General features: G+C 40.6%; 1 protein-coding gene across 1 annotated transcript in view; it reads right to left on the bottom strand.

Annotated features, from left to right (window-relative positions):
• Window positions 1-5817: 5817 nt before the first annotated feature.
• The window catches only part of RP1L1 (RP1 like 1), a 40939-nt gene continuing 24881 nt past the window's right edge, over window positions 5818-21875 (bottom strand). Inside the window, exons 3-4 of the mRNA XM_075269303.1 lie at window positions 15626-15797; window positions 5818-10962 (exon numbers count right to left, since the gene is read on the bottom strand). Coding sequence (XP_075125404.1) covers window positions 5843-10962; window positions 15626-15797 — 5292 coding nt within the window. The 3' untranslated portion in view covers window positions 5818-5842. The remainder of the gene's footprint in view (window positions 10963-15625; window positions 15798-21875) is intronic.

The following is a 21875-nucleotide window of genomic DNA, read 5'->3' as shown; positions in this document are numbered from 1 at the left end:
ATATTCCCAAAAATGAAAAACATGAAATATTTATCATATGAACCTCAAATGTTAAAAACATTTAGGCTACATTCACATAGAAATATGAAGAAAATGAAGAGGAATTCCTTTTTGTTTTCCGCTTCCGTATTCTGCCATGGTGTAGCTGTGACGAGATGCCCACGCATTGGCATTCCATTGTGGATTTAATTGGCAGGGAACAGTGGCGTAACTACTGGGGTAACTACGGGGGCCTGGACATTAGGGAGCCTGGCGGACGCTGATGTTTTTTTGTTAATAGGCCGTTACCTGCTGGAGTAACTCCAGCCCTATATACTTACCGATCCTCACTCCTGCTCACGGCTGCCAGCACTTCCCCTTCTCCAGCGGAGGCTGTGATCAGGACAGGGGATCGGTAAATAAGACCGTGGGCCACAAACCCCACAAACACTGCTATCATTATACTTGGGGATCTTTATGGAAATATTCCATCCATCGATGTGCGGTCATCAAATTGTAGGTGGACACTTTACCTGGTGAAAACATTGGTGGAACATGGAATTTGGAAAAGTCTCTTGAGGAGAGACTTGTCCTGATCTCTGATCCTTGGGGGGTCTTCTAAATAGAACACTGAAGACTCATTTTCTTCTGTTTTTGAGCTATGGGGAATGTTAAAGATGCACCTCCTTATGGATCACAAGGTTAGGATGGAACGTATTGTATCCTTGTGATCCTTTCTGCACCAAAAGTGCGGAAATCTCAGCATTTCAAAAATAAATTAAATTTTTTAACTATTTCAGCCATATATTAGAAACTGTAAGCCGTATTTATCAAACCCTTCCGTAAGACTGAACCCATTGAAGTCAATGGGATTCTGTTTTGAAGCGCTGACTTGGACATGAGCGCTGCGTTACATCGTGTGCACGGGCCCTTATAGTTACACCTAATTTGTCAAGCATTTGATAAATTTGTTGCAAATTACGCCAAAGCCGATTCCAGCAAATCTCAATTCCCGTAAAGATAAATTTCCTCCTATATCCATATGGCATCAAATTGTGTAAATCTACAAAAAGTTGATTGTTGGCCAGCCATAATTTGTAGAAATATATGTCAGCAAATCTTGAACTGAACATTAACCAAGTTCAGGAAAATTGTTGCTGATATTTTTTTGTTTGTTTGATTTTTTACTCAGTTACTTATATTAAGTCATTTACATTTTTGGAAATTTTTGCAAAATTCTGTCAATTTTCTATACAAAGTTACATTGTTATTTTACATTGTCGATGGCCAAATGAAGATTTTTGTCTTTTGATGCAACTAAGACTACAGCCCGTCTCGGTCCTAACCTTGCAGTAACGTGGACTTCCTTGTCAGCTATTATTTTGTGACCATAGCTTAATGTCAACAATGTATTTTTGTCAACTTATTGCCAAAACCTGAGACGTCCTCAGAGCTGGGTGACTCACAACAACAGGAAACTATCACAATATGTTATTAACATTTTTTTGGGGGTGATCAAGGTCGTAGTTATAGGAAACACTTAACACTTCCAATTATGGTTATTGTTCTAGTCTGTGTTTCTTGTATGGTCCTCTCTGTCATGGCAAATGTTGTAAGTTATTAAGGCTTCATGTGAAAGGAACGGGACTGAGTTTCAGTACCAGACACACACAGACTCGTCCATATGTATTGCGCAGTGTCGATGTGAACAATAAGGCAGCCATAACGCCACAACCGAGCGTGCCGATAGAGTAGCTCCTATCCTGCCCCTGTCAGAAAGGAAAAGAACCCCCATTGAAATGAATGAAGCATGGAAGATGGCACTTAGATGTAATCCAAGGGTCTTTCAATAAAAAATCAGAACCCACAAAGATCGAACGAAAGAATCTTAGAAGAAGCAAGTTCTAGAGTCTCGCTTAGAAATCTCCAGTTGTTTGTGCCTACATACTATACATTCAGAAGGGTAGCGATAAGTAGAGAAGATGGAAGGGATAAAGACACCATCACGAAAGTCTGTTTGTAAAATCGCTTCTTCTTCTTTTTATTATAGTTGCATGGTTGACACATCTTCACGCCCCTTCTGCTACTAGATGGTGTTAATGGTAATATTCTAAAAATCTACCTGGTAAGATATTTATGAAATCCATTGATCTTCATGTGACTTCCCGTATATAATCTGTTATGCGCCATTTTATGCTGTTGTCATTATATGCGACATCTTTCTTGTCCATTTTCTTATCTGTTGATTTATCTATCTAAAATCTAATTAGAAACAAAACTTCAAAGGATTTCATGAAAAAATCTTGGTGTTCTGTTCTTCTATCTTGAAATAGACCCTGATAGCAGTGAAATATCGCATCATTGGCTGATAAAGTCCTTTATTGTTTCTAATTTTGGACTACAGACCAGGACATTTTTACTATACTATTTGTTCTAATACATATGTAAATATATGTATATATATTCTATTATATTATAGTTGGTCAATTGACTATTGACTTGAGGTCTTGCACTGGAGTTATTGGTGCTGCACCTCTATTATCTATCTCCTATCTATCTATCTATCTATCTATCTATCTATCTATCTATCTATCTATCTATCTATCTATCTATCTACAGTATCTATCTGTCCCATATCTATCTATCTATCTATCTATCTATCTATCTATCTATCTATCTATCTATCTATCTATCTATCTTTCTATCTATCTATCTATCTATCTATCTATCTATCTATCTATCTATCTCTCATATCTATCTATCCATCTATCTACAGTGTTGTCCAAAATTATTGGCACTCCTGCAATTCTGTCAGATAATACTCAGTTTATTCCAGAAAATGATTGCAAGCACAAACTCTTTGGTATTATTTTCTTCATTTACTTTATCTTCAACGGAAAACCACAAAAAGAATTGTCAAAAAGCAAATTGGATATAATTCAACACTAAACATAAAAAATGAGGTGGACAAAAGTATTGGCACTGTTTGAAAAATCATGTGATGCTTCTCTAATTTGTGTAATTAACAGCACCTGTTACTTACCTGAGGCACCTAACAGGTGGTGGCAATAACTAAATCACACTTGCAGCCAGTTGAAATGGATTAAAGTTGACTCCCCCTCTGTCCTGTGTCCTTGTGTGACCACATTGAGCATGGAGAAAAGAAAGACCAAAGAACTGTCTGAGGACTTGAGAAGCAAAATTGTGAGGAAGCCTGAGCAATCTCAAGGCTACAAGTCCATCTCCAAAGACCTGAATGTTCCTGTGTCTACCGTGCGCAGTGTCATCAAGAAGTTTAAAGCCCATGGCACTGTGGCTAACCTCCCTAGATGTGGACGGAAAAGAAAAACTGACGAGAGATTTCAATGCAAGATTGTGCGGATGGTGGATAAAGAACCTCGACTAACATCCAGACAAGTTGAAGTTGCCCTGCAGTCTGAGGGTACAACAGTGTCACCCCGTACTATCCGTCAGCGTCTGAATGAAAAGGGACTGTATGGTAGGAGACCCAGGAAGACCCCACTTCTTACCCAGAGACAGAAGCCAGGCTGGAGTTTGCCAAAACTTACCTGAGAAAGCCAAAAACGTTTTGGAAGAATGTTCTCTGGTCAGATGAGACAAAAGTAGGAAAAGGCCTCAACATAGAGATTACAGGAAAAAAAAAGAGGCCTTCAAAGAAAAGAAGACGCCCCCTACAGTCAGACATGGCGGAGGGTCCCTGATGTTTTGGGGTTGCTTTGCTGCCTCTGGCACTGGACTGCTTGACCGTGTGCATGGCATTATGAAGTCTGAAGACAACCAACTATCTATCTATCTATCTATCTATCTATCTGTCTCATATCTATCTATCTATCTATCTATCTATCCATCTATCTCCTATCTATCTATCTATCTGATATCTATCTATCTATCTATCTATCTATCTATCTATCTATCGATCATCTCCTATCTATCATCTATCCCATATCTATCTATCTATCTATCTATCTATCTATCTATCTATCTCCTATCTATCTATCTATCTATCTATCTCCTATCTATCTATCTATCTATCTATCTATCTATCTATCTATCTCATATCTATCTATCTATCTATCCATCTCTCTCTCTCTTTCTCATATCTATCTATCTATCTATCTATCTATCTATCTATCTATACATACAGACACTGCAGAAAAAATCTCCAGCAGAAATGCTATGATTTCAAAAACACCTGCAAAAAAAACACCAGTTACCACTGCAGAAAAGACTCACGTTTTTTCCCGCAGCGCTTTTCACTGAATGTCCAAAGAGTTTCCGTCTACTGATTTTTCTAATCTTTATCTATCTTTATGCCCAGCATTAATAACACTTTAAATCGTGTTTTATAATTTTTTATTATTTTCAGATAAAATTATAACAATGCTGCTTTTTTACATGTTATACAGTATAGTACTTCCACTGACCGCACTGTAGGTGTACACCAACTTACCCCTCAGAGATCAGCACTTACATAACACAGATGACATCACAGATCTGCTGGCTCACTGCGCGTTTCATCCTAGAGGTCGGCTAAATCCTGGTAACTGTGAAATCAGCTTGTTCTAGCACCTGTGACTGGGGATCAACACGTCCATTGTTCCATACAAAGTCTGTTTTATCAGTTTGCATTAAATCCAGCCAGCTCTGTCATAGATATATTAGCAATGTAAGTATATGGTGGCTTAATAGTAAAACCGAGCAAGGAAATCATTTTCAAAAATTTCCAAAACCACAAATAAATACGGTGACCCTTGAAGAATATATAGATTGTTACTTCTGTTTGTATTGTATATACATTCTATAGTTCTAATATTTATTTACATATTCAGTATATGGTACAAAGGGCTAATAACTAATGATAGATAGATAGATAGATAGATAGATAGATAGATAGATAGGAGATAGATAGATAGATAGATAGATAGATAGATAGATAGATAGGAGATAGATAAATAGATAGATCATGAGATAGATAGATAGATAGATAGATAGGAGATAGATAGATAGATAGATAGATAGATAGATAGATAGATAGGAGGTAGATAGGAGATAGATAGATAGATAGATAGATAGATAGATAGATAGATAGATAGGAGGTAGATAGGAGATAGATAGATATGATAGATAGATAGATAGATAGATAGGAGATAGATAGATAGATAGATAGGAGATACATCGATAGATAGATAGATAGATAGATAGATAGATAGATAGATAGATAGGAGGTAGATAGGAGATAGATAGATAGATAGATAGATAGATAGATAGATAGATAGATAGGAGATAGATAGATAGATAGATAGATAGATAGATAGAAGATAGATAGATAGGAGATAGATAGATAGATAGATAGATAGGAGATAGATAGATAGATAGATAGATAGATAGATAGATAGGAGATAGATAGATAAATAGATAGATAGATAGATAGATAGGAGATAGATAGATAGATAGTATTATACTGTACACATCAAAATGTGAGTAACTCAGCAAACATATTTCTTAGCTAATCCTGTGACCTCCTGTATTATAACCCAGAGTTGCAGCTTTTTGCAAGTTACTTGCTTAGGGTATATTCACACAGCAGAAAAGAAGAGGCTGTCCTCTTCATTGTCCAATGCTGTATTTGCTATTGTGTTGAGTCCCTTCTATAAAAAGCAGAACATAATAGTGCAGGTCCTACGTCCTGGCTTTGAGATGGAAGGAGTTGTCCATGTTGGCGGTTCCACTAACAGATATCAATAGTTTAAAGCAGTTTATTACAAGAGAGATTATTTACATAAAAAATGTATAGTCTCAGACGGATATCATTTCCATAGGCTTGGATCATTAATATAATTTCCTAGAAGTCAAAGTCATCTTGGTCAAGGACTTCTTCATCCATACCCTTTTTTGATTTATTGTCACATTCCTCAAGACTTTCTTTGTCGTTTGCATACACCTGACCAATAGCTCCATTTTTAGGGACCATGACAGGACTATTCCGTGGAGAGTCTCCATCTTCATCTTCGGAGGAACTATCGGGATACATCTGTGACTTTTTACTGCCTGAGCTATTTGACTGTCCGTTTGGTGATGACTCTTCTACATTATGGTTTTCTTTGCATTCTATTTCGGCATCTTCAGCGGATCCATTATGTGTTATGAGAGAGCCTTGACATAATTTGTGTAAGTAGGAGTTGTTGACCTCAATAGTCTCATTGTCTTCTCCTTCCACATCTTGCTCACTGATGATAACAGGGTTAGTTGTTTCATTTTCGACAAGGTGGTCTTCATCTTCTGAAAAATCATCTGTTGCTATATGAACTTCATCTTTGTTATTTAGCTCCTCTGCATTTTCTTCTGTCTCATTTGCTTCGTCTTGAGTACTTGGTAGTTGTTGATCTGTAGGTAGGCCATCAGAACTGGGTTCATCATCATTCTCCTTCTCCTCACAAACTGAAGGATTTTCTTCAGGACCTTCTTTCTCCAACACGTCTGAGTTAGAATTTTCTAAATTATCCTTCAGATCCTCTGTAGATAAAATTTCTTCATGAGGACTTTTGCTTTCCAGTTGTTCGGTCACTTCTTCCTGTGTGGATGGCTGAAAATCACTTGGGTCACAGTATTCACCTTCATCCGCCATTACTGACTGGACTTCTTCACTATTAACTTCAATATTTTCACTTGAAATGTCTATTTTTTCTCTATCCATTTCTTCCCCGGCTTTGGATAGAGCGTCTACTTCATTGGAGGCTTCTTCATTCACAACTGAACAGTCATCTGCTAGGCTTGGCTCTACCTCTTTACTTTGTTCCTTTAGTAATGGCGGGACCGTACAACCACTTTCATCATTTTTAGGACCATCGTCCTCTCGTTTCTGTCTCAAAATCTGTTGAAGGTCAAACGCTTTAATGATCGGGGCATTGGCAGCAACTGCTCGTGGTTTTGCTAACTTTAGTGCTCTCTTTTGCCTCATACATTTTTCACATGGGCAAAAGTCATCATTAGGTTGCCCACTACTCTCATCTCCAAATGAAGCACTGAATGTTAAGTCTTCTTCATCGGTTTCACTTGAAATGTCATTAGTTAGTAAACCCCTCTTTTCCCCGTTGGCGTACCGGTGAATGGATACTCTGTGCATTGTTTGTAAACGTCTTCTTCGATCTTCTGCTTGCACAGAAAACCTGCGTTCACCTGGAGGCCTTGGCATCATGGTTCCCGTCAGAGCTTTTATTCTCTTAAGTTCATCTGAAATACTCCTCTGGATTCTTTGACCGACTTCATTTTTAAGTTCTGTAATCATTTGATCAAGATTTTCATTGTCTTCCAAATTCCACCTGACTTTGAACTCGTTCATGGCATCTACGTAATGAGTCATAAATTCTTTCTCAATTTTTTTCAGGAGTTTCAGGATCCAGCTGGGATCAACATTATTTCCTTGTTTTTTCTCATTTTTCCCATTGGAGTCAGACGTAGAAATGACGGTGAGTTGACAATCACTTGAAGAATTACTGTTGTTTGTCTCCGGTGAGTTGAGCTCATTGGATTTTGGATCTCCACCATTGCTCAGGATGTTCATGTTGTCTTTGATCGTAATCCCATGTTCTTCTATCGTTTCTGTACACTCAACATCATTCACATCATTTACTGAATTATAATGCCCTTCTTCTTTTGTTTCTTCCTTTATTTCAGTTTCTGTTGTATTGCTCCTGCTGTTTAACTTCTTCTCATTCATGTTTTCATCCATGCTACATGACTTATCCTCATGATAGCTAGCTACATCAGCCTCGTTTCTCGACGCTTGTCCATTCACTATATTGTGTTCTTCGGAAACAACAGTTTTACCAGCACATTCTACATCCTTAGTTACTGTAGATAGTTTTCCATCTTCAGCCTTTCCAGCGCCCACCATGTGGTCACCTCCACCAGTTACGCTTCCATCACCAGATCCTTCAAAACCACTATTAATGTCAACTCCTGAAGATGAAACTGGTGTGAGTTCATCATCTCTAGAGTAGTGTTTTCCAGATTTAATGTTTGCGATGCTCTTGTTCGTTGGTCCCTCCGTCCATAACGCCTGTAATATGTTTAACAGTTCAATATACTTGGGTTTTTTTAGGTCATTTGTCATCTCTGTTTGATCTTCATCTAGAAGTTGCAGACTAGCTAGGCATGATATCAGAACGGTGGCAGAATTACTGAGCTTTCTTCCCATCGTCTGAGATACTTCTGGTAAACTGTTTGAACGATCAAATTTCGATTCTTGTGAATGACTTAGCAATGCTTTCATTATTTGCACCGAAGTCTGTATATTGTTGGGAAGTAACTTTTTGTCAATTGGTACTCCTTCATTTTTAGCATTATTTTCTGCCACCTTGTTTAATAAAACTGCTTCCTCGTTGACTTTCCCATCCGTCATATTTAACTCCTGAATGTTATTTGTATTATTATCAGAATTCACATCTTGGGATATCTCTTCTTTTATCTCATGATTGTTGTGTTCTTCATTTACGGACTCCTTATGTAAATCTCCTTCCTCTCCTTTGCTTTCTAATCCTTTCTCTGTCCGTGTTTTTTTCTGGCATTCGTCCACTTCATACTCGACAGCCATTGTTTCCGAGGGAATCTTCCTTAGCCACTCATTGACTACTTCCTCCGGGGTCACGTTTGGTAATGCAGATGGAACAAGTTCACTGTTTGTATTGTTATCTACGTCTAAAGAGTCTCCCTTATGCTTTTTCTTAGAAGAGCTAGAACTATTTTTACGTTTTTTGGTACGCTGAACGTCGTCTGTACTATTATGACTTGTCACAGCGGTTTTGGTCTTCTTGCAGGTCTCTGTGCTGGCTTTAGATTCGACCATTGCCTTGGACCCTGGTGTTGAAGCTCTTGAGTTGCCGGTCTTCTCCCCATTCATGGTTTTCAATTGGTCACTGGACATACTAGTGCTAGATATTTTAAATTGTGCTAATCTTACATGGCTGTGGGACGGTTTTCCTTCTGGAGGTGACGGACTATGTATACAATTCATATCAGGATCTGCTGATGGACTTCTTGTGCCGGCAACCGTGTTGACATTTACTGTCTCCTCCTCTTGTGACATTTCTCTGTCACCATCCCGTGAAGAATTCTGGTCACCTTTTTCAGAGGAACTTTTAATTATACTCTTCTTTTCAGATATTGATGAGACTCTTGAGCTAACATTAAAAACTGGATCATTTTCTTGACAGCTGGCACAATTGAATTTAGGGCTTAGAGACTTGCTCGATGCCCGTGAGATGGGAAGACTATGTTCACCATCTGCATTGATAATACCTGCTCCGTGATCTGATTTTTCTGTACAGGTTAATGATTCATTGCAACTTTCTTGATGGTTTAGTATTTCATCTTGTACACAATTTGGTTGTATCGATTCAGATATAGATGACATTGACTGACGCGACCTTGTAGACTGGAAGCTCCGTCCCTGATGTTCCGTAAAGGACTTTCTCTTGGAATCTGATAGAGTAGCCTTGCTCCTTTCACAATCGTCTACGCTTTCTTGTTTGGAAATGGACAAGCAAGGTGAGTTACATAACGTATTCTCTTCTCCATGTCCATTGACTTTAATACTTTTTTTGGAGGAAGATCTGGATTTAATTGAAGATCTGGAAGATGTTGCTGTTAAACACTTATCATAATCAGCGAGACTACATTTCACAGGATCAGTATGTGATACATTTTCAATATGTTTATCATGGATTTCATTACTATGTGAGCTCATTCTATCTTCTGCAGGCTCACTTCCACAAGGATCTTCTGAGTTTCCCGTTTCTGTTGACATGCCTCGCCTATTCTTCAATGACCCCTTACAATTAGGTTGGTGTGTTTCCTCTTCTTCTTCCTCATTATAGCTTATGTTTGACGCAAAACTTTTTGAGTTTCTGCTACTTCTCTTCACCAGTTTTTGAGAATGTATCGATGACTGTGAAACAACAGTAACTCTCCGGCTACAATGTTCACCATCGGAACAAGGAATGGGTGATGCTTCAGGACACTCTTCAAGGCTGCCTTCATGACTTTTTTGGCTATGCAGTTCTTCAGAAAGCTGAGACTGTCGGCTCTTTAAGCTCGATCTTGACTTGTTTTGGCTGTTGCCTCTTTTTGTTTGTTCAAAATCCGAAACGGCATCTACATTTGAGGCCACCGTTGACCGACCACTACGACTCGCACATTGACTAACTGCATAGGCAACCATTGTATCTCCGTTTTCTTTGGTTTCTGAGTACTGTGAAGACCTGTGCACAATATGCTCTGTGTACTCTTCAGAGGACATAGAATGTAGACTATCAATAGATGTCTTTTGATCGCACATCAGTCGGTGTCGTGATGATGTACTCGAAGTAGATGATCGAGTTCGCCATGTAGCTCTTTTCACATAGTCTTCTGGTTGGTTAGCATGCATTGGGTTTTTCCAGATATCATACTCTTGACATTGCATGCCACAATGGCTACAATACATGTCCTCTATACCTCCATCATTTATCTTTGAGCTATACGAGTCAGCATCACATGGGTAGAAGGATTCATCTGTCTCGGAAAAGTTTTCGGCACTCATGTCTTCTTTCTTATCATTTTCATTAAATAAACAAAGTTGTTCACACTTTGCTTTACCTATCGTACTGGATTTTTTTATTTGTGTGGACCATTGAAGGGTTTCTTCATTAAGTAGTCGAAAGCGAACCTTCATCTCTACTGAAAGGCTGCCATCTTTGTTAACATGAACCCTTTTCTCGATGTCATCATTGAGTAGGGAGTGACCCGTGTCTTCCGATTTTACATGAGAACACATATTGGGATAGGACCCAAAGCCGCTGTTCACCGGTGACATATTCAAGTCATTTGGATATGATTTTTCGGAAGACAGGGAAAGCCTTGTCTTATTGCTTGATGCTGGCCGGGGATGGATTACACTCTTTTTGGCTTTTGGTCCAAAGTTTGCTGTATAAACATACACAAAGAGAAAATAATTATTTATTATTAATTTATTTATTTATTTATTTATTAATTATTAATTATTTTTATTAATCATATATGTTAGCTCACTAGAAAAAAAACTACAGTATTGTACAAAGCATATTTAGTAGAATTTAACATGAATCTCAACAAGGAGCAACATTATAGAGAGAAGGAGCCTTTTCAGCAACTTTTGATCAAGTATAATTTCTGAAAAACTTATGCTAGGTTCACACTTCGTGTCTGCATGGGGACCCGAAAAACGGAAACCCTATTTGCTTCATGGAAACCCGCGAACGCCATAGACTTCAATGGGGTCCACTGGGTTCTCGGCCCAGTTTCTGCCTGAAATTAGCAAAGTAGAGTTCAGCTTACAAAACTTTTTATCTTCACATAGTTTAAGCACAATGGGGGACAGAATCCCCGAATATTCATCCAACGCTGATGTGACCACAGTCTTAGGTGCAGAAGTGCCCCAGGAATGGTGACCTAGATGGCTGAATTGAGTTGAATCCCACTGATGGCACAAGTCCCTATTAGTTCAGGACTTTAGGTTAGAGAGAGAACTTTTATAACCTTGGTTGGATATCTGGGCTGCCATGACACTGTATTCACTTTCCATACTGCTTTGTCAGAGGATCATTTTCGAACATAGGACCAGGACAGGCTCTCCTTAACCCTTGGTGAAGGAAGGCTGTCAATCTTCGACTTGGGTTGAGCCGATCTTGACTTTTCAGGATCGATTTTGAAATCCGATTGCCGATAATTTTTCATTCAAACCCGATCTCAATCCCAATTCCGATCCCAATGCAAATCAATGGGATTTTTTTTACTAATCGCAGATCGGATTTTAAAAACAATCCTATTCACTATATAGCATGGAATCTAAGAATTGAACGCTTTAATTGTTAGAATTCACGCTGTGTAGTGATTTTTTTTTTTTAATCACTAAGTAGCCAGAGGATTTTTTTTTAATCCTCCTGCTACTTAGTCCCCCTGGTGTCCATTTACCTGCAGAGATGGCTGCTCCGGTGCCCGGTGTTCTCATTTTTCTTCGCCTCGCTGCCCCCTGCCTCTCAGGTTAGGAGAGTGTGGGCGGGTACAGGGCAGAGAGACTTAATGTTTCCCCTCCCAGCACCCGCCCACACTCTCCTAAGCCACAAGCCCCGCCTTCTTCCTAGCTCTTTAACACTAACCTGGGAGACAGGGCCAGCGAGGCGAAGAAGAAGGAGAACACTGGGCATCGGACCAGCCATCTCTGCAGGTAAGTAGCTACTAGAGATGATAGCTAGTCTCCCATTAAAATGAATGGATGCAGCCGGCGTGCAGGGGGTTGAGGCTGTGTGCTGGCTGCTTCCATTCATTCCTATGGAACCGCAGCGGAGCCTTCACACTGAGTATACACTCCGCTCAGAATGAGCGTATACTCAGTGTGAGGGCTAACATTGGCCAGTAGAAAAGCATTGTGGGAAATAATCACCGATCTCGATCCCACCTAAAAAGATTGTGTTCGGAATTCCGATTGCGATCGTGAAATTTTCTTGATCGCCGATCGGAATCCGATCTTTTCCGAACACGATCGCTCAATCTTATCCTCGACCTTTGCGGTTCCTTGTGGTCTGGAGGGTTAAAGAAAGACTTACAGGGACCTGTCTTCTTTTGGGAAAGCTGCATTTTTTTACAGATTTATATGTGGCACGCAACATTTTATTTCTAGCACATTGATCTTGGTATATTTTATTAAAAAATGCACATTCATCGCTGGTCTCATATTTGGGTCTTTAATACATTATTTCAAGTGTCTCACTTGATGTTTCATTATATTATTATAGGGATGGAGTTTTTGAATATTTTTTAGCCCCTTCTGTACATGAAATATAACTGAAGTTCTACATTTTTGGTTGGTAGCATACACGGTGCTTGACCGCTGTATTATCTCAGTTTCTGGTATCGAAACTAATCTAACTCCTTAAATGCCATGGTCAATGGCAATTACGATATCTGAGCAGTTAGACAGAGGCACCATTGCCCACATTTACCCACCACTCCTGTAATCCAGTAGTATTAGTGAACAGTAATATAGTAATCCAATGAATGCACAATACACTGAAGTACTGCAGTATATTGTACAAGTGATCAAGTGATCTCATCTTCAAGTCCCCTAGGGGAACAATAAAAAGGGGTAATAAAAGAATACAAGTTTTTAGAAATCTTTGGACTTAAATCACTAAAAACTCCACTATCTACGACCTTCCTGAGTTGAGTAAAGGCAATCATAATGCAAAACTGTTCTCAACAGAAATCAGACGGGTTATATCGACATGAGAATCTCTCAGTGTAGCCTAAGGCAACATTCAAGTGACCGAGGTGCAAAACGTCTATTTTTCACGACCATCTTGCACAGGAGGGGAACCCGTTTTCTCAGGTTCCCCCATACATTCGGATCCATGAAAACAGCCAAAAATAAGACATGACTATCAAGTCTTTACACCTCAACTGATTCCTTGCAAGAGTCTCAGAAGTCACTGCATCTTATGTGAAAAGATTTTAAGAGAGTGAGAATCTTCACGTCCTTCTTCTCCTCGTTGAGTTCTCACGACGGTCTTGCCCTCTTTTCTGGCCACAATAACTTTGAAGTCCATGTCTACAAGCTAATTCCTGCCCGGGATCAAACACTGTTTTGGGACCTTGGATTAGCTGAAGATGGAGAAGCTCAAGGAATAGACAGTAAAAGATGGTGTTCTTGTGTAAACCTTCCTGGAAGTAAATCCTGACTTGAGCTTCCAGACTCAACATCTCAAGGTGTCACTCTATGATTTAGCATTTGGCTTTATTACATAGTAATACATCTTTATATTCACACATAGACACAATACAACTTTTTTTAGTATTGAAACCCAAGTCTGGATGATATTTGTATACTATTATATATAAATTTCTGTATGATTTTGTTTTCTTTGATTCTTTCGAAAACGTTTTATGGATCTGGACTGTGTAAATCATAGAACGTCTGCTGATGTGTTAACTATGACAGGATTATGAAGCTCATGACATCAAAGATAAAGTAGCAGACTTGTAAAATCTTTAGTCTCACCATAAAAGTTTCACTGTCTTCTTAATGGTTACGAAATGGAAATGCGAAAATTTTATTGACTGTTATATAGAGACAAGATAGAGATCGGTATCAGGTGCAGGTGTTTCTAAGATTCACAACATACTGATGTTGCCTCTTGGCAATGATTTGTCAAGATGTCACTACGAATTTTAGTCTAGGGCGGGGGTCAGGAACCTTCGGCTCTCCAGCTGCTGTGAAACTACAACTCCCAATATGCTCCATTCACTTCCATGGGAGTTCCAAGGACACCAGAGCAAGTATGCATGCTGGGAGTTGTAGTTTTACAACAGCTGGAGAGCCGAAGGTTGCCGACCCCTGGTCGAGGGTGGCAGAGTGTTCTCCATGATGCAGTAAAATCAGAGGTTTACAGTTTCCTAAACTTTCAGGGGTACTGGCTCCTCCTAGAGAGCACGGTGTAAGGTATCTTCACTTGGCAGAATTTGGACGGTTACCTTAAAAAAATTTAGTTATGGTTTGAGTATTTGGTTATACATCCAAAAGCAGAGGGCTCCAAGTTTACTGCAAACCCCCTTATGCCTTAACTTTTTTGCAACACCAATGTTGCCAATGACATTTTTTGCTTTTTTTTTCATTAAAAAATCCCTACATTTATTTTCCTGTAACAAAAACCCCTAAAAACGAGAAAAGGCAACTTCTGCAAAAAAATTTGTATTGCAACTTTTTTGCTTCTCAAAGCCAGAGGAATTTCTTTTGTTTTTGCCTAACTTTTACCTTTTTTTTTTCATCAGCATAGCTGTACGAAGACTTGTTTTTTGCAAGATGAACTTTACTTCTTTGCTATATGTATAGGACTTACCTTTTTTACCTACAGTTGTACCAGCCATATAAATTTTTATTGAAATACTAGCAGGAGGACCCGGCTTCACATTGGTATATTTCTTTTTTGTTTGTGTAGTGGCCCCATAAGAATCACCCAGTTTTGCACTGGTGTATTTTGTGTCGTCATGTGATCACGTGTCATCCACAGCGCCCTGCCCCTTTAAAGCTGACATACAGCAGTGAAGAGAAATGGCTGGGTTGCTATCGAAACCTGGAGTAAAACTCTAATGTGTGGTACTCTCTGCAGAACCGTGTATCTAATCCTCCCCCGTTTGGTACTGTGTGCAGACGTGTGTATCTAATCCTCGGGTGTGTGTTACTGTGAGCAGACACGCATATCTAATCCTCCGGCCTGTTGAACTGTGTGCAAACGCACATATCTAATCCTCCGGCATGTGATACTGTGTGCTGATCTGTGTATCTAATCCTCTGCTGCGTGTATCTCAGTTTGGATATCAGTGTTGGATTATACATGTGCAGTGACCGTGTGTATTGCAGTTGGAATATGAGTGGAAGACTTGCAGGTTTGTATTTGCTAAGGTGGGACATTGTTTTGGGAAAGCTGTATCTCAGCAATGGTACATCCGAGAGAGTTGGGGTTTGGTCTTAAATCTTCCTGGATACCCGATGTCCTGATCAAACACCACATTGTCTTGAATGAGCAAGCACCACCACTCCTATATAGCCACTTACCATTTTTCTTATTGTCCATGACCTCAGTATTGTCGCTCTGATGAGTTCGGAGGCCCGGAAGCTTCTCGGTGATACTTTTACGCATATTTTCCATCTGGATGGGCTTAAAAGGCTCTTTCCCAGCACAGATGAGGACACTGGAGGACTGCAGAACTGCTTGTATATTTTCAATCTGTTGGGTACAGAACATAAGCACTCAGGGTATCAATTCCTAGTACATGCATATGCAGGGTGTTGTGCTGAAGTGACTTCTGTATACTGCTCATTATTGCCGTGGATTCCATGGTTGATTCAGGCGCAGAGTGCCCAGTGCGAGAAACCTAATTGTATAGGCCGAATCAATGGGTTTGTTTTTTTTTTATGTAGATTGCGAGCCCCCATATGGGGATCACAATGTACTTTTTTTTTTCCTATCCGTATGTCTTTGTAGATTGGGAGGAAATCCATGCAAACTTGGGGAGAACATACAAACTGCTTGCAGATGTTGTTCCTGGTGAAGTTCGAACCCAGGACTCCAGTGCTGCAAGGCTACACTGATAACCACTGAGCCACTGTGTTGACCCTCAATGCGGTGTTTTGCACCGGGCACTCTGCAGCTGAATCAACCATGGAATCCATGGCAAGTTTACGCAGCATAAAACTTTGGCAGAATTCCAAATCTCTGCCTCCTCGTTCTGCTGGGGGGCTGGAGAATGAAGAGATGTTGAAGCAGATGTCCACCTCAAATTCCTCTTCATTTTTGGCCATGTGAACAGTCCCTAAATAGTTTATTTTTGTCAATTATGAAAATGCCTTCCATCAATTCTTGATACAGGAGGGTTTTGGACCTGGCAGGGAGGTTGTTCCTGCCATCTTGGAGAACTAAGCATAAGTCTTCTGTGGATGTAGGCTTACTCCAACCCTTCTGTCTCTTAACATAATCCATATAGACTGGATGATGTTGAGATCAGGGCTCCTGCCATCACTTCCAGGGCTCCTTGTTCTCAATGACCTTAGCTTTATGTTCAAGGTTATTTTCTTCATGCAAAATAAACTCGGAGCCAATCCCTGATTGTAAAAATTACTTCTATTACAGCCAAGTTTGAAGAAGCAAAGAAACAGGCATCATGAGGTCCAGAGATGCAGTGATTGGCCAAGAAAACTTAATTTAGCAGATGAAGATGCCCAAGTGTTCCATCAATTCAGAACTAGGACCGAAATTGTACCAAAAAGTGGATTTTCCAGTGATTGAGGACCCGCGCTCAGATGTATGGCTAAAACAATGACTTTATTAAACGAACAAGGCACAACGCGTTTTAGGCGTCACTTTGCTCTTCATCGGGTGCAAAATTTACAGCTGTAGAAAATAATCCAAAGGACAGATCAGCAGTTTTGCAATGTCTGTTTACAGAAAGCAAGTTCTATTACAAGGAAGGAGGCATGAGCTTCAGTCCTGCCATTGTAGCCCTGGAAGTTTGCAAACAGAAACTGAATGCTATAACAGGCCACGAACATTGGCAGGACTGAAGCTCATGCCTCCTTCCTTGTAATAGAACAGACATTGCAAAACTGCTGATCCGTCCTTTGGATTATTTTCTACAGCTGTAAATTTTGCACCTGATGAAGGCCGAAGTGATGTCCGAAACGCATTGTGCCTTGTTCGTTTAATAAAGTCGTTGTTTTAGACATACATCTGAGCACGGGTCCTCAATCACTGGAACATCCACTTTTTGGTCCAGTTTCGGTCATACACATACAACCGTAGGGTGTCAGGAACCCAGCATCCCCACGCAATTTAAGATCGTGTAATCACAACTCATAAAGGTGAGGATACAATTGTATTTCACCACCTTTGGTCTTAACAATATTACACTACGGGCTGCTCGGTGTCTCTCTTGCTTTGGTTTTTTGAGATCCACATCAATTTAGAACTGGAAGAAACATGTCGAACCCAGGTAAACCCGTCCAGTGAAGATCTAAAGTTAGTTCTCCAAGATTTTTGCAACAACCTCTCTGTCAAGTGTCTTTCAAGATGGATGTACGTTTATTTCTCTTTCGTTTATCGCTTAGTATTTTATTAATTGACAAAAAATAAACCTTGTTTTCCTTGTCCTAGCTCAAGATAATACTGTAAGTTACCTTGTTCTGCAAATCCCTGTCTTATGAGTCTTATTCCTGCATGACCATCATGGGCACTCCAACCACCATCAGAAGCAGGGAAGCTTACAACCATTATGACATACCCTCCGAGAACACTATTACCACCATCAGACACCCTGATTGCCCCCTTAGCACTACACCAGCCTTAAAGGAGAGCTAGAAGATCTGGCTGAGTTCGTTGCCATTGTGACCACAGAGACTACTACTCCCAATCTTCCGGCCTCCTCCACTGGGCTGTTGAAATGGACTCCTGGTGCCACTCACCGTCATATAAAGGGAAACACTATAATGGGCAGAGGAGATATGTGGAGTATCTGGGCGCTAAGGAGACTGCTTCTTATTCTGGGAGTCTCTTGGATATTCGGAAAGAGCTAGGAAGTGTTCCCTAGGGAGAAGCATATAAAACCACCACACTGGTCCTGTGTTCTTCCGTTCACACTTGAGTTTCCGTGGCTTCATAATACTTCTATATAGCGCCACGTGGTGCTCTATAATATGCCGTATTACAGAGTTATTCTCCCTTAGAATTACAACATAATACGGTGTCTGATGGACACAATGACACAATTTGTGATTTCTTTTATTCGTACTGAATCATACCGGAAAAAAAATTTGTGTACTTCCAGAACAAACTAGAGGTATACATAGAAAAAATAAGACCCCATAGTATCCTCAGAGGTTGTACCATGAGTAATGTATATCCTATGTATATGTTTACTACGGAGTGCAATATTAAAGCATTATACACTATATCTAGAGACCGTCAAATGGCGAAAGCTGATATTTAGTTGACCAAACCTCTGGAAAACAACATTCAAGACCGTACAAAAACCCATCACACAGACTGTATGAAAATAATACTGCCCCTGTAATGTAGATGAGACCGGGCCAAACCCTGATAGAGAAAAGCCAGATTACCAGTCATTATGTCTAATCTGATAATGCAGCCGTCTTCTGAGCAGCGTCATGAGCAGTCACGACGGCAGTGAATTCTGGGACACGCTCTTGGTGGTCGTCCAGTACAACCGTATATGTATACATGACTAAGGTGATATTTAGGGTCTGCACTAGGTCCCACCGCAGGGGCATCAACAAGCCAAAACCTAGGTGAAGGAAAGTCTAGCTGCCAACCCTAACCATGACCAATATGTAGGATCTCTATATGTGTGTTGCTTTATTGTGTAATGTATGTAATATTTATAAGTATGTGTGTTATGTGTATGTGTATATATGTGAAATATTTGTGTAATGTGTATGTATGTGTGTATTGTGTATGTATATAGTTGGAATAAGTATGTATATGTGTGTGATGTGCATGTATATGGGTGTAATATTTATGTATGTATGTAATGTACATGTATACGTTCATAGTGTATGCATTTAGGTTGTAGGTTCTATGTATTGAACTATATGTATGTGTTAGTAATGTACTGTATATACGTGTATGCAGTGGCGTAACTAGGAATGGCGGGGCCCCGTGGCGAACTTTTGACATGGGGCCCCCCCGACACCGAAGATCTCGACCGAGTCCCTCCTACGCATTCCTGCACGCTCTATTATGTCCCATAGTGGCCCCTGCACACAGTATTATGTCCCTTAGTGGTCCCTGCACACAGTATTATGTCCCTTAGTGGCCCCTGCACACAGTATTATGTCCCTTAGTGGCCCCTGCACACAGTATTATACCCAATAGTGGCCCCTGCACACAGTATTATACCCAATAGTGGCCCCCTGCACACAGTATTATGTCCCTTAGTGGCCCCTACAGGACTAAATACTGTCACCCGCTGACCGCTATACCAGGACAAATTGTGGATAAAAAAAATCTGGTCCTGTGCATTACAATTTAGTAACTCCATGTGCCTCATATTAATAACAGTTAACCCCATCATCTCCCTCACATTAACCCCTGTGTGCGTCACCATAAGAGTTACTGATATGTGAGAGACATGGAGGTAATAATAAAGTATCTTCATTACTATTACCCCCAAATGTCTCACATATCAGTAACTCTTATGGTGAGACAAAGAGGGGTTAATGTGAGGGAGATGATGGGGTTAACTGCTATTACTATGAGGCACATGGAGTTACTAAAACACAAGTAATCCCCCCAAATGCCTGATAGTAATAAGTATAGTAACCCCAGTACGTACCTGTGTAGCTTCAGTTTCATTTTCCTGGAGCAGCTTCTTCCTCTTCTCTTCTGTGCAGGACGGCAGGGATAAGCCCCGCCTCCTCCTCTCATTGGTGGGCAGAGGACAGCAGAGAAAGGGAGGGGGGAACGTCCTGCAGCGCTGACAGGAGCCAGACGTGCAGCTCCTGTGTCTCAGCCGTTGCTGCAGCTTCGGGGCCCCCTGTTGGTGGAAAGTATTCCACCAACAGGGGGCCCCGATCATTATACTCGGGGGTCCGAAAAGACCTCCGAGCATAATGATAGCAGCGGTAGCAGCTGTCACTGGGCCCCTAATGTCCCGGGCCCTGTGGCAGCTGCTACCGCTGCTATGGTGGTAGTTACGCCACTGCGTGTATGTAGACACTGAATATGTCTTTTTTCATGTGATATCTCTGACCGTCCACTGGATGTTACTTTGTAACACTTTTTATTGGAATGCTACAATAAAAGTTATTTTTTAAGAAATTTTCATCGTGTCGCCTGGTGGAGCTGGATTTTTACACTATTGGATTCTACTGAATATGTGTATGTAAGTGTACAGTATGGCAGTACTATGAATATGTACTATACTGTATAATATGTAGGTGCTAGGGCTGTATTAGACACACAGATGGGGGGGGTTTACTGATAAGCACTTGTTCTGTACTTGCATAAGGATCAATTGTTAAAGAGATCGTCCCCCAGTCATATACTTTCATTGTTTGCAGCAGGTTTGCACAGTTTTTATTACACAGGGAAATGTGCTACGGGAGAATAATGGTTTTTGTGTTCCCCAAAAGCAAGCGATCAGCAGCAATGTAGAAAAACCCTGCATGCAGGGTTCCTCTGTCCGCTTGAGAAGTCGGACATCTTCTCTTGCGGACAGGAAAGGACGGGCACGGAGTGCAAAAGAACGCACCCGATGCCCATTAAAGTGAATGACAGGTGTCACAGACACATATAGTGTCCGCTCCTAGTGTCCGTGACATATTTTGAGCGGACACTAGGAGCGGACACTACATGTCGGACACCGATGGTAGTGTGAACGCTCCCTTAGACAAGTCTATCAGGAGCGGCTGTTCCTAGGAGCAATCTGTCATGATATATAGATAGAAATATAGACAGATAGAGCTATATATACGGTATATTGAATACATTCTTTACTAATAATCAGTTGCAAAGATATTGTAATTCCCTGGTATATATGTAAACTAGAGATGAGCGAACAGTGTTCTATCGAACACATGTTCGATCGGATATCAGGGTGTTCGCCATGTTCGAATCGAATCGAACACCGCGTGGTAAAGTGCGCCAAAATTCGATTCCCCTCCCACCTTCCCTGGCGCCTTTTTTGCACCAATAACAGCGCAGGGGAGGTGGGACAGGAACTACGACACCGGGGGCATTGAAAAAAATTGGAAAAAGTCATTGGCTGCCGAAATCAGGTGACCTCCATTTTAGACGAATAGTGGATTTCAAATCCGGGTCATATGAGAATGTGAACTTTGTGACTATGAGACAGGGATAGCTGTACAGGCAGGGATAGCTAGGGAGAACCTTTATTTAGGGGGGAATGTTATTAAAAATAACTTTTTGGGGCTCTATCGGGTGTGTAATTGTGATTTTTGTGAGATAAACTTTTTCCCATAGGGATGCATTGGCCAGCGCTGATTGGCCGAATTCCGTACTTTGGCCAATCAGCGCTGGCTCTGCTGGAGGAGGCGGAGTCTAAGATCGCTCCACACCAGTCTCCATTCTGGTCCGACCTTAGACTCCGCCTCCTCCAGCAGAGCCAGCGCTGATTGGCCGAATTCCGTACTCTGGCCAATCAGTGCTGGCCAATGCATTCTATTGGCGTGATGAAGCAGTGCTGAATGTGTGTGTTTAGCTCAACTACACCGGTGGAGTAGTTGAGCTAAGCACACAGATTCAGCTCTGCTTCAATCAGCGCTGGCCAAT

The sequence above is a fragment of the Leptodactylus fuscus genome, chromosome 3 (genome assembly GCF_031893055.1).
Source record: "Leptodactylus fuscus isolate aLepFus1 chromosome 3, aLepFus1.hap2, whole genome shotgun sequence".
In the NCBI taxonomy this organism is placed as follows: Eukaryota; Metazoa; Chordata; class Amphibia; order Anura; family Leptodactylidae; genus Leptodactylus; species Leptodactylus fuscus.
Note: the sequence above shows the minus strand (reverse complement) of the source record. Positions and strands in the feature narration are given on the sequence as shown.